Here is a 13,658-nt window from a genome sequence, read left to right as displayed (position 1 = left end):
CTTGTATAAAAAAAAAAATGTGGCTAATCATGGTATCCACTCACAGGGCTTTTGTAATGGCTAAATGAGAATAACAATAATTTATGAATAAATATTGCCTCCTATTATTAAGCAAAATCTTTCACATAGTATCTTCCTCTGCTCATCACCTGGTACCCTCAGAAGTTAGTAGAGATGATTATTCTTGTTTTCAAGCGGAGGAAGATGACATTCACAGTAGTGACCTTCTTATGTTTATAAAAAGTTAGTTAGGGATGATGCTGGTACAGAGAGGTCAGCCTATAGAGCTGGAGTGAACTGAGTTTGAAATTCTACTGTACGTTTTAGCTTTACATCATTGGGCGTTTTATTTTAACTCTCTGAGCCCAAATTTTCTCATCTAAACAAAGCCAGAAAATAATTCTTAGCTTGTATGTTTGCTGGGAGGGTTAAATGAGGTCATGAATGTAAGGCATCAAGCATCTGTGGGATACTTTCTTCTCCCATCTCTTCTCTTTTAATGACTGCCTTTGAAATATTTCAAAATAAAATGTTTTCTAGAAAATAATCCTTGTCATGGTTGAATGTGACATTGTTGTGATTTTACAATGATGTCTATAATAAAGAAGCTAGTACAAGTGGTACCGTAACTGGCACACTCAGAAGAAAGAGCTTCATAAACATTTTTGATAAAAATGATCCAACATCTATCATATTGCGCAAGTTTTTTTACCCTAATCAAATCTCTTATATTAGACATGATACTTAATCTTCTATGGGTACAGTCTGTAAATTCTGCACTTTGTTGTTGAAGTCTTTGCAGAAGGTTTATATACTGCAATGTAATTCATTTTTTTCAATTTTCTATTTCATTTCAATTACAGTGCTTATTATAAGAGATGGGGTTTTCATTTAGCATGCTTGTTATTTTTAATTAGAAGTAAAAGTCTTAATGGAACTTAAATTTTTAGCATCACTCATTTTCAGAAGCATAAACTCTGGAACATTTTGTGAATTAAAAAAATATAGTAATTCTCAAATCTTCAAAGGTAAGGAGTGCTAATTCTCCAAAGACTAATCTAACTATGTGTTGTATGTAAATTATACTAGATATACAGCAACAAGAGCAAGAGTTTCCAGTTATTTAGTACCTGTTTTGGGTTCATGACTTCTATATGTGTTGTCTCACATATGGACATGTGTACAAATATGTATTCTCACAACTCTACAAGAAGGTATTATTTTCCCTGTTTTCCAAATAAGGAAGCCCTGAAAAAAGAATTATTCAATTCTACCTGGGAAACTCTAGCAAGACTTCAGAGTAAAGTGACCATTAAACTGTGTTTTAAAGTATGATAGGAAGCTAATCAGACAGAAATGAGAAAGCCACATCTTCAGGAAATATCATAAGACACAGCAAAAATGGAAAAGAATAATGGTGATGAAGATGGACAGACAGATGGGCGAAGTGGGAAAGGCCTGGTCTAGGAGTTTGGTCTTAGTATAGTAAAGAGAATGTGATGCTATGGATTCCTGCCACATCCTCTTTTAAATAATATCATAACCACCAGCCTTCTCCCTGTGGAATTCTTCCTTCAATTACATACCATATGGAAGTTCCTCAAAATACTGTAATGTGAATGAAAGAGATATGCTATCTGAAATAACACATCCATCAGAGGGCTGCCAACCGGCTGTTCATGGTGAATCATTTAAATTTAAAATTTGGTTTTCTGCACATGGAAGTGTAGAATCAGGCTTGAGTTTCTGTAGCTCCCTGAAGACGTGTCTTCTTTCTGCAGCTGCTGTGTTCATTTGCATTTCAATACGAACATTGCGAGGTCAACTGCCTGAATTTCAGGCACAGTTATAAACTGGAATCACTGCAGAGATTAGAAACTGGTATCTCCATAGGTATATGGATACAGCTCTGGGTTCCCAGTGTTGCCATGCTTCTTGACACAGAAAAGGCACATATGTGTTAGGAAAGGGGGTGAATGATTTATATGATGTCATCAGTTACTTCAGCCCCTTCAAAGACTATTCTTTCCTTCTTGACATCACTAGTCTCTTTCCAAGCCCTAGATCACATAACCAGTCCCTTATTTTATTAATCTTAACCTATGCTCCCAAGAAGCTACCTGCATCTTCATGTGTCTGGCCCACTATGTATTAAGTTCCATATAATAAATCTATTCATATTCATCCATCATTCATATGATCCACCAATATATTATTGACAATGTTGACCACTGTTATCGGTATGGAAATACAATAGGAATAAGCAATACAATAAGCAAGATCAATGTGGACCTGATCTGCATAGAGCTGATTATCTATTCTGAACTAATCTCTGAATCCCGTGGTATGTTTAAAGGCTTTTGCACAAAATAGGTGCTTAGTAAATGTCAAATGAAGGAATGGATTGCCCACTCTATGCCACAATGCTAGGAACTGTGGAGGGTACAATATAAACAAGACAGTTTTAGCCTTCAGGGTGCTCATATTCTGTGGTGGGCAAAGGCAAGTACATAGATAATTCTAATGCAGGGCAGAAAGTATTCTGTGTTGTAAGAGAAGTATAAACACATTTCTGTGGGAGCACGTAATGGCAAAAGATTAATTCTGGCTTGGGGGATGCTCTGCCCTTCTGTCACTGCAGGAAACAAATTATTGTGTCATCCACTGAGCATAACTGGAATCCATTTGCCAGATGCATAAGGAATGAGTAGCTTCAGAAAATAAATGAGAGTAAGGAGAATTTTTTTCACTTCAATTTTTTTCATTGCAATGCTACAGTATATTATCCAATGGCATCTTCCAGATTTATAATCTCCTTCCAAGAAAATAATTGAATCCTTTCCCTTACATCCTTCTTCCCTTTACTATCCTTCCCCTACTGGTGGGTAGAGAGGAAACAATGAGGACAATCTGAAAGTATTTTAGTGTCTACTATAAGGGGTAACACAAAGAATTAACTTGAGATTTTTTTTAATAAACTGTTGCCGGTTTCATTGCTCTATGGTCATGAGTTAATCTGCTGAAAACAATTTTAATTCATGGTTTCCTTTGTCTCCCATGTGAAAATAGCACTAGTCCAAGAGATTGGGCACAAGGGGTCTGGGGCCAGCTGCCACTAGCCAAAGATATGAGATAGGATTTCCCTAAAGGGGAAATCCTTTTCCCTCTCTTGGCCTTATTTTCCTCATCTATAAAATGAGCTTATTGGATCATATTAGGAGGTCCCAGTCTCAGATGAGTACGTGGGCCAAAGAGGTGATGTAAAAGACAGAATCAGGTCATCGCCATGTGAGAATGTGAAGCCAGTATTGTGATGTCTCATTTTTTCAAGAGGGTCCACAAAGCTGGACTTTTATGTAAAATTTCCACAAAATAGCATTTAGCCCAAACAAAACATGTCTAAAGGCCAAATTCAGGCCAAAGGCTTCAATTCTGTAACTTCTAGACTGGATGCTTTCTAAAGTCCCTTGTCCCTCAGACATTCTCTGATTCGGCGTTAAGACAGTCTGATTTTGCTTTGTTTAACAGCTACTAAGCGTCAAATTTCTGGTTCCCCAGATGAATTAAAGAACATGTTTTGAGTGCTGTAAAATTAAATTGTAATCACAGATTGGAGCATTTCAGTTTCTGCTAATCCTTTTGGAGCCTTCTGATTTGATTAAACAATAGTAAAATTAGGATTGACTGTTAAGTGTTCTAAATTGGGGATCCAGTTTTCAAAGAAAGAAAGAGAGGACAGACATCCTTTCCTGCTTCCGTTTCCTCTCTCCAGGCTGCTGGGAGGCACATTCAGCCTAAGAGCAGCTGGCAAGTTTGGCTTGGCACCAATCCTCATGCCTCCATTGGGCCTCACCCATAGTAGACCCTAAAAAATAATCTTTGAGCAAAATAAATGCTGCTGCCTGAAGCCCAGTTCTTTTGTGCATTAGAATGCCAACTAATTAACATGTCCTCTCTTTCTTACTGCTTAGTGGCTAAAAAAAAGAAATCTGGATGAAATGAACTATTTTATTATGTGCACTCAGGACTTTAAAATTTTCCTAATAACATAAACTCTTCGGGACCCCACAACTTCTGTCACTGAGCCTGTACCACACATGCTGAGCTTTTTTGAGGAAAGAGATACTACGTTACTCATGTTTGTATCACCAGCATCCAGCACAGTGTCTGACATACAGTAAAGACTCAATAAATGTCTGTTTAATCCATAACTTAATTAATCTCTGAATGAGTCAATGAATAAATTAACTAATGAGCCAGAATTTCTCTCTAGGGCCTAAGCAGCAAGAATAAAGGACCTGGATATAACTCTGTGTTCTATTAAGACATCTAAAGAAAGGCTGTGTCAACCAGAGGGTAGGGAGTTTGGAAATGCAGACAGAAAATCAGTAAAGGTGGTGGGGCCCTTACAGCTCTCCCAAGTGATCATGGACAGTTTCCTTACTCCACGTGTCATCTCATGATTCTGGACATTGCAAATATAATGTTATCTTATAGAGAATATTGATTAAAAAAAAAAACAAAACAGGAAGTCAACCTGGTTAGCTTCAGGCTGCAAGTTCATACCTTCCTTCTCTGGGTTATGGTTCCATTGTCAGTGCAGATTTTTGGTTTTCTTTTTGTGGGAGATTGGCCCTGAGCTAACATTTGTTGCCAATTTCCCTCTTTCTTTTTTCCTTCCCAGTGCCCCAGTACATAGCTGTATATCCTAGTTGTAGGTCATCCTAGCTCTTCTATATGGGATGCTGCCACAGCATGGTTTGATGAGCGCTATGTAGGTCCATGCCCAGGATCCGAACCAGTGAACCTTGGGCCTCTGAAGTGGAGCATGCAAACTTAACCACTTGGCAACTGGCATTGGGTCAGCCCTGGTGCAGTTCTTAATGCCTTTGCAGTGCTGTCAGAGTTTGCTGCACATCTGCCTCACTGAGTGGCCAGTCTGGGACCTACGCAGTGTTATATCCTGTAGTTCACTTCTCAAAACCTTGTTGTGCTGGCTAGGGTCAAATTCGTGCCAGAATAACTCAGAGGGGAGCCCAGGAGTCCATGTACAATTTTGTGGGATCACTTTTTTGAGCACCCCTGTCTCCATAGTCTCCCTGACACTTTCTGGCTCCCAGCTTCTCCCATCCCCACCCTGGTCCTCTGGGTAGAAATCTGAGGCTTTAGTTTCTCCCTCTGCCTCACCCTTCCTGTTGCTTTGACTAGATTGCCATGGGAGTCAAGTGGGGAGAGGCTAGAGAAAGGAAGAAAGCAACAAGGTCTTTCCCCATCTCTTGAGACACAGTTCTTTGGGTCACAGAAAAGGGTTGCCCAACCACCAGTGCCTTTGCTCCCACCGCCTCTGCAGGGCTGCCTTGGGGCTTCCATAGGAAAACAACCAAATAAAAAACAAAAACGAAATTTCCGCCACTCTCTCTGACTGGTAGGGTATCCTTTGCACTCTTCAGACCAGAAGTAGAGGCTTCTCTTGGAGCTCTTTTGCCTGCCCCTGGAGCACAGTTCCATGTCCAGGGCTGCCTTCAAGTCCAAGCCCAGAAACACTGGAGGAAAAAGATCCAAGAATCTTATGCATGGTTCAGTGGTGTTCTGAAATCTGGTTTTCTTCCCCAATCCACCTGTTACCACTTACTTTTCAGAATCCTCAGAAGGCTTCTCCAGTCATTCTACTCAGGGTTTGTAGCTGCATCCAGTGAGAGAAATGGGGCGGAGAGTGCTTACTCCTTCTGGACTCTGGACCAGAACTTCTCCCATGTGGTTTTGTTAGATGGCAGAAGCACACGAGATTGCTTTGTTATTTAGTTTTGTTTAGTGTCATTCTACAAAGGAATGATTGCTCTAATAAACTGACTTGACAATCTGAATACCAGACTTGTATTTGGTGACACCCTTTGAGACATACTGTCAACTGTAAGGGAGGAAGACACTTCCTCTACCCACTCTGGGTCCTTCTGGCCAAATACAAATTAAATTCACATGAGACAGAATAACAGGAGAAAATTAAACAAAGCTTTATAACATGTATACATGGGAGAGGCTCAGGCAAATTGAGCAACTCGCCAAAATGGCAGATGCTCTCCCCTTAAATACCACCCTCAGCTAAAGACAAAGGAGGATGTTGGGGGTGGGGGGAGTAAGTTATAGGAGATCACCAGAAAAGCACAGTAAACAGGAGTCAGGTTATTATGCAGACTTAAGTCCTTGCCTTCTGCATTGATAAGAGTTTCTAGAGATAAGGTTGTCCCCCCTTCTTCCTGGTACAGAGAGAGAGATACTTTTACAGATGGAGATTTCCTTTACAAAGCTAAATGTCTCTTAACAAAAGGTAACTTCTCTTTTAAGAGTTTCCCACGTGTGCAGTTTTTAAAAGTAACCAGCCCCAAATTATCCTCATGCCAAAGACACATATCTTGGGGTGGCCAATTCCAGTCCCCCACAAAATTATAAACATTCTAGAACTAGTAAAACTAAATCATGCTATATCTGTACAAGGGAACACTATACAACCAGTAAAATAGTCTAGCATCTCTAGGTATGTTAAAAGAGTGATCAGGAACTCAAAAAGAGTTTGCTTCTGTGACAGATCCAATCAATAAGCTGGTCACATTTCAAAATGTGTCCTGAATCTGAACACTTCTCACCATCTCTACTGCTCTCACCCACATCTCAGCCACCAACATCTGTTACCTGGCCCAATACACTGACCGCTGGCTGATCTCTCTGTTTAACATGTTGAACAGCACTTTTGATTCCCCATGCCCACCAACCTCCTTTTCATGCCTCAATGCACTCTAATCCATCTAGTTGCTTAAAATGAAAACCTGGGGCCAGCCCAGTAGCATAGTGGTTAAGTTCGCGTGCTCTGCTTCAGTGCTTGGGGTTCATGGGTTTGGATCCTGGGCACGGACCTACACATCATTCATTAAGCCATGCTGTGGCAGCATCCCACACACAAAAAATAGAGGAAGATTGGCAACAGATGTTAGATCAGGGCCAATCTTCCTCACCAAAAAAAGAAAGAAAGAAAACCTGGACTAATCCTTGACTCTTCTTTTTCCTTAACACCTCACATCCCCATCCGTTAACACATCCTGTTCTCCCTACTTTCAAAATGTACTTAGAATCCTACCCTGGTTTAAGCCACCATCATCTCTTAGCATCCTATTTCAATATTCCCTAAGTTTTCCTACTCTCATTCTATTTTCCATCATCAAAGTAAAATTTTTTAAATGAAAATGAGATCATGATATTTCTCAGAGAAAAACAGTGCAGAGCTGCATATTATACAGCCCCTTTCTAGCTCCCTTACCTCATATCCTGCTTTGTCCCCTTACTGTTTCAGCTTTTCCTTTATTCCTCAAAGAACACACTAGGCCCATTTGCATGCCTCTGCTTCTTCCAGATCTTTATATTTTGAATGTGAAGAAACAAACCAGATTCTGAGTAACAGAATTCAGATCAGGGACCAAGCAACAATCAATTTATTTTATCAAATATTTTGTAAGTATAAACTCATTTAATCCTTGTAGAAATCTATTAGTTAGATACTATTATTAAACCCACATTTTTAGGCACAGAGAGGTTCATGACTTTGGCTGAAGTTGCACAGCTAGTAAGTAGCAGAGCTGTGATTCTAACCCACTGCCTGGTTCCAGAATCTGTACTCATGCCCTCTATGCTCTGCTGCTCTTACTAGTTGAGGTGCACTCTCTATGACAAAGTGAGATGACATCTTGCAGATTCACCATCCTCAGATGTGTGTGGAATAGGGAGGGTATAAAGATAGACAGAGATTTAAGCCTGAAAAGATAAAAAGCAGAATTCCCTAATTAACCAGGATCTCCCCACATCTACAAATATTGAGTCTACTGCATGAATTGCACACAAAAAGCTAAGCTTGCCAGCTATTGACAGTCATCATGATTTCCTTAGTTTCTTCATCTGTAGTGGAAACAGCTCCTAGCTCATTGAGTTTTTTGAAATGAAAGTATTTTGTAAGATATTCATTTTGTTAGCACACGTCTCAACAGAGCTCTCTCAGCTAACGGAAGGTGATAGCTCACCCATGAGCTTCTTTTTCTGATGGAGGAAAAAGACTGTAAAGTAGGTGAAATGGTAAAGGCAGGATTCAAATTTGAATTTCTCTGAATTGACATCCTGCTGCATCCTGAATGCTAAAACAGATGAGACATCTTTCTTTAAAAATATATGCATCAAAATGACTTAAGGAGAAATTACAAAAGTTAAACTTCCACTAGTGTTTTTCTGGCAAGTGTTTTTTTTTTTTTTTTTAAATTTGAAATTGTTACTACCTGGGGGGGTCGTCTGCCCACCGCAAGACATGCCAATAGTTAGGAGGCAAGGTGGTAGGAAAGAAAGGACTTTATTACAACTTGCTAGCAAGAGGAAAGATGGCTGACTACCGTCCAAAAGAACCATCTCACAGAAAAAAGACTACAGGCTAGTTATATACAGGGCAGGTCTCCAGGTGGGGCCTCCATCTGGTCTCTGGGTCGGGGCAGACATCTAGTCTTAGTTCCTGATAGCCTTTTGCTTCCCTGGATATGAATCAGAGACCAGAACAATCCCCTATACCCTGATCTTTCAGTTGTCATTGATGATGGCTATCAGCATGGATTCTCTGCCTAGGAGTCATCACATTCCTAAGGAACTAAAAAGAACAAAGTTATTATCGTCTCACAGCTAGGAGGGGCCATAAATCTACAGAGCCTGCAAACCCTTGGAAGACAGACCCTTACTTATCTAGGCAAACTAAAGCAAAGATTCAAAGGGGCTGGTGAGTCAGGGCTAGTTAATCAGAAGTCATGCAAAGTTACAATATGATTTCTTTTCTACAATATGGCTTCCCTCATGTCAACCTTGTGTTGAGCTGGTATCAGAATCTTTGGGTGACAAGAGAAAATAGTCAATAGGAACTTATACAAGACCTTAATACTGCCCAAATACGCCAGTTGTTCACAGATGTCCAATAACAACAAACAATTCAACAGACTGTGCACAAACACGTGTCCACTAGTTTCCAAGCTCCTGCCCCAGTCACCTCCTTCTGCAGATTCCTAGGCCCAGGTCTTGGACAGCACTCGCGGGTATTATTTGAGTGAATAGAAGCATAGCACTTTCCAGGAAAGAGTCAATCTTGTTACTCGTTTGTTCTCCCTAACTTTGTCTCTTAATTAGAATATTTTTTTAAAAGGTGATTCAGTAATATTGTTCAGAGAGAGCCTATTTCCAGCAAAAAGCAATAGAGTATAGCAAAAAGAACAGTCCTCTTGGCATTAAAAATTCTTGTCTGCTTCTGATTTTTACCATCTGCGTGACCTTGGAAAATCTACTTGACCTGTCTACGCCTCAGTTTCTTTATCTCTACAGTGTGGACAGTGTTGACACACATCACTGATATATGCAAAAATTATTTTGAGAAGTGCCACACAGATGCAAATTGTCATTATTGCCCCCATTTAATTCAACAGACAGTACAGAAATCATGCCCTAAGCACTGTGATTTGATTTACAAATGAATAAGGCTCCAATTTTGCCTTTCTGCCAGTTGCTGTCTATTGTAGACAAGGCAGAAAGAAAAATCCGGAAGGGAACCTGAAAGATGACTGCCTGAGAGCTCTACTGGGCACATCAGCCGAGACCTTTGGCTTGCTTTTATTCTCCAAAGTTTGCCCACAAAACATAGTGGCTAGAGGTTATTATGATTTACATTTTGATTTGGTTACTATTATGAATCATCTACCTTGTGCCAGGCTCTGTGCAAGGTACCTACAACTTTTCTATAACATTTAATTCTTACATCACCCTTGCAAGATAAAGGTCACCATTTATTAGATGATTAAACCGAATCCTAGAGAATTTAAGTAACTCGTCCACGTTACAGAGCTAGGAAGACGTAAAGCAGGAATTTAAACCTAGATCTTTCTATTCTGCTCCTAAGGGGAAAAATAAAAGAATAATAGCCACAACAGTGCCTATTGCTGAATCCTGACAGTGGATTGGGAGGCTGACTTATAGTAAGTGGCTTAGGCTCAAGGTCAAACACCTAAGCATGGCCTCAAAGACGGCCACTGCACAGTCAGTTTTCTGGAAATACAATCAATCAGGTGAGTAACTCCGCCTCTATTTAGGGAGTTAAATGAGAGAAGGTGGGAGATGCACTGACTTGGGGAATAGCTGTTTCCAATTCTCCTTTCCCTAAGTATGCCCACATTTCTGTAGTGTGATGTACAAGGTGCCTGAGAGAGGAATAGAGAAAGTGATAGGGAGTTCAGAAGAGCAAGATTAATTTCAGTATCTGCAATCATGGTAGTCTTCATGAAGGAAGAGTTCTTGGAGCCTTTGAAAATGGATGGGATTAGTCTTTGTATGTAAAGGAAAAGAAATAGAAGGGATGGTCTAGTTAGAGGGAAGAGTTCTTTAATTCATTCAACTAATATTTACTGGGGACCCACTATGTGCCAGGCACTCTTCTAGGCACTGAGGAGTGAACAAAACAGAAAAAAATCCCTGTCCTCACAGAGTTTACATTTTAGTGGGTGCATGACACAGACATAATCAAGACAAGTATTTAAAATAAGTAGTATTTTGGATGGTGATAAGGAGAAAAATAATGTTGGGAAAGTACAAAGGGAGTGTGTGTGTGGGGAGTTGGGTAGAGATGAGATTTAGATGGGAAACCCAGAGAAGGTCTCACAGAGAGGTGAATATTCGAGTAAAGACCTGAATTAGGGAGGGGACAGGCCCTGCAGCTCTCTGAGGCAGAGCACCCCAGGTAGAACGAATAGCAAGTACAAGGGCCTGGAGGCAGAAGCACACCTGGCATGTTTGAGGATGCAGAGGAGGTCAGTGTGACCGGAGAGGAGTAATTTAAATGAAGAGTGTCAGGAGATGGAGTCAGAAAGGTAAGGGGCAGAGCGCCATGAGGCAAGCTCCTGTATGTCTTCGAAGGTCATAGCGAGGACTTTGGCTTTTAATTCAGTAATAAGGGAGCCACTGGAAAGATTGACCAGAGGAGTGTCGTGATCTGACTTATATTTTAAGGGAATTTTTCTGGCTACTCTGTTAAAAATCGAATGATGTAGGGGGAGGATGGGCAAAGGCAGAAAGAAGGAAACCAGCTGAAAGGCTATGGCCATCATACAGACAGAAGACGATATATCTTGAACCTGATGGAAGTAAATTGGTGTGAAGTAGTTTAATTCTGTGTGTGTTCTGAAGACATATCAAATAAGAGCTGAGAAGTTACAAAGGAAAGAGAGGAGGCAAAATAACTCCAGAGTCTTTGAGTTAGCACCCAGAAGAATGGAGTTTCCAGCCATATGAGGTGAAATGTGGAAGTACAAATAGAGTCTGCGTAGAGAATGAAATGTAAGATTTGGGTGGAAAGTTGCCAGAGGCCAGTGTCCAGTCCTGAGATGGAAACAGAATTCTCCATTTTATACTTATGTTAGGACAAGCCCTGCTGGTTTCCCTAGAGAGCCTCTCTGCTCAGGGAAACTTAAAGTGTCAGCATTTTGACCCGCAGTCAACAAGAGGATAATATGCCTCTGTAGTTTGAAAGTCATGAAGAACCATACTATCTTTAGAGAGTTCCTTTTTATCTCTCTTAAAAAAGACTTTGCCCAAATACAAACTCTGTCTGTACCTCAGCTGTTCTTTTCACCTTATTACCATGCATTCCTGGATGTCTCAATCCTCTCCATTCCTTATTCACCAAGTCTGGTAGTATATTCAGCCTTCTAAACACCTGTGTCCATAACCATGGCCTCTACCCTGGGCAAGGCCATTCTCAGCTATCACGGGGATTGTTGCATTGCTTCTTAAGGGGTCTTCCTGACTCCACTCTCACAGCCCTTTAATCTTCCTCCACACTGTAGCCAGATTGGTCTTTCTAAAACAGAAATCTGATCAGGTCCCTTCCTAGTTTAAATCCTACAAAGGATCTCAATGCTCTTATGATAAAGTACAGCAATCTTAACGGCTTAAGCAGTCCTGCCTTCCTCCACTACCTCAGTGTCCCCCATTCTTCTACCTCCCACTCCACGTTCTGGCCATTCCAACCTGCTTAAAGTTTCCCAAACACAGCATGCTTTACCTCATCTGGGAACCTTCAAACACGCTTACAAACCTCTTCCCCCAACTCTTCTTCCAGCTGATACTCGGCCATAATGCTCAGCATCAGCGAGCCTCTTGGTCTGATGCCCCTCCTGATTCAGTCCTGCCTCAGCCCTTATCAAAGCACATTGTAATTGCCTGCTTAGATGCTCATCTGCCCTTTAGACTCTAAGTCAATGAGAGCAAGAATCATGTCTATCTTGTTCAACATTATGTCCCCTACTCCCAGCAAGTTCTGAGTAGTCAGAAGTAACAGGCACCCACTCCATTTTTATTGAATCAATAACCCATTCCAAATGCTATTTCTTTAATGAAACTTTCCCAAGAACCCTCCATTGGAAGGCATCTCTCCCTCTTTGACCCTCTATAGGTTTTAATTCTAAGCTTTACAAATTTATCACCTCATACCTTTCACTGTAATTACATAATTTATCTCTATTATTGAACAAGTTTCTTCTCAAGTGCATAATCCAATTCATCTTTGTATTTTCCCTAGATCACTTACCATACAGCTTTATGTATACTCAGACTCCAATAAATGTTTACTGAATTAATTAGTGAATTAATGAAGTTTAAATGCTCCATTATATTTCAGAATTTCCAAGTATGTAAATTTATGGAGAGCATATGCTTTGAGTTTGGAAGTGGTGGGTGGTAAATCTAAATAGGTGAATTGGGGCAAGATGGTGGAGGATGTAGTTTGCTCAGCTAAGAGGACTTAATAGTTTGGACACTGGAGACTTGTTGAGGATTTCTAAACCAAGGAAGTATATTATCACAGCTGAGTACTAAGGAGATTAACATGTCCTTCAGATAAATTTTGTGGTACAGAAATACAGTGCTATCCTTCATCCATCCCAAGAGTTTGGTAAAGGAACAAGTGAATCTTGGTACTGTTGGGGATTCAGGTCTTTCCTTAGGATTTAAGGGAAGAAACCTGGAAATAGAAACAATTATTAGTCATACTATGTTGGCACCTACATCTTAGTCTTGCCTCTGGTTCTAACAATTGCTTCAGTTCATTCTCTAATTATTCAGAAACCATGGGTATAGCTATAGTAGAATCATATCTCAAAGTTAATCCCTAATTTGTTTCCCAACAGGTTCTCTGACACTGAGAACACATCACGTTCAAGATTCCAAAATGGGATTTGTCATCAATGCGATCTATTCCATGGCCTACGGGCTCCACAATATGCAGATGTCCCTCTGCCCGGGCTATGCAGGCCTCTGCGATGCAATGAAGCCTATCGATGGACGGAAACTTTTGGACTCCCTGATGAAAACCAACTTCACTGGGGTTTCTGGAGACATGATCCTATTCGATGAGAATGGAGACTCTCCAGGAAGGTACTGTTACAATTCTCTTCTAGATAATAGAGCCTGAACAACAGCCATCTCTTGATCCTGAGCTGCCTTTTTCTCTCCTTTGTGGGTATCTAGGCATCCTGGCCATGTTTGAATAGCTCTGACATCACAAAGTGAGCAAAGATAGAGAGGGAAAGCCCCATTTCCTGTGG

At 40.5% G+C, this 13,658-nt stretch overlaps 1 protein-coding gene across 1 annotated transcript in view; it reads left to right on the top strand.

The window, feature by feature from the left end:
• The window catches only part of GRM5 (glutamate metabotropic receptor 5), a 456,665-nt gene that overhangs the window by 349,198 nt on the left and 93,809 nt on the right, over positions 1 to 13,658 (top strand). Inside the window, exon 4 of the mRNA XM_046684592.1 lies at positions 13,242 to 13,488. Within this exon, the coding sequence (XP_046540548.1) occupies positions 13,242 to 13,488 (247 nt within the window). The remainder of the gene's footprint in view (positions 1 to 13,241; positions 13,489 to 13,658) is intronic.

The sequence above is a fragment of the Equus quagga genome, chromosome 14 (genome assembly GCF_021613505.1).
Source record: "Equus quagga isolate Etosha38 chromosome 14, UCLA_HA_Equagga_1.0, whole genome shotgun sequence".
NCBI classification, from domain to species: Eukaryota; Metazoa; Chordata; class Mammalia; order Perissodactyla; family Equidae; genus Equus; species Equus quagga.
This window is presented reverse-complemented; position numbering and strand designations above follow the sequence as displayed.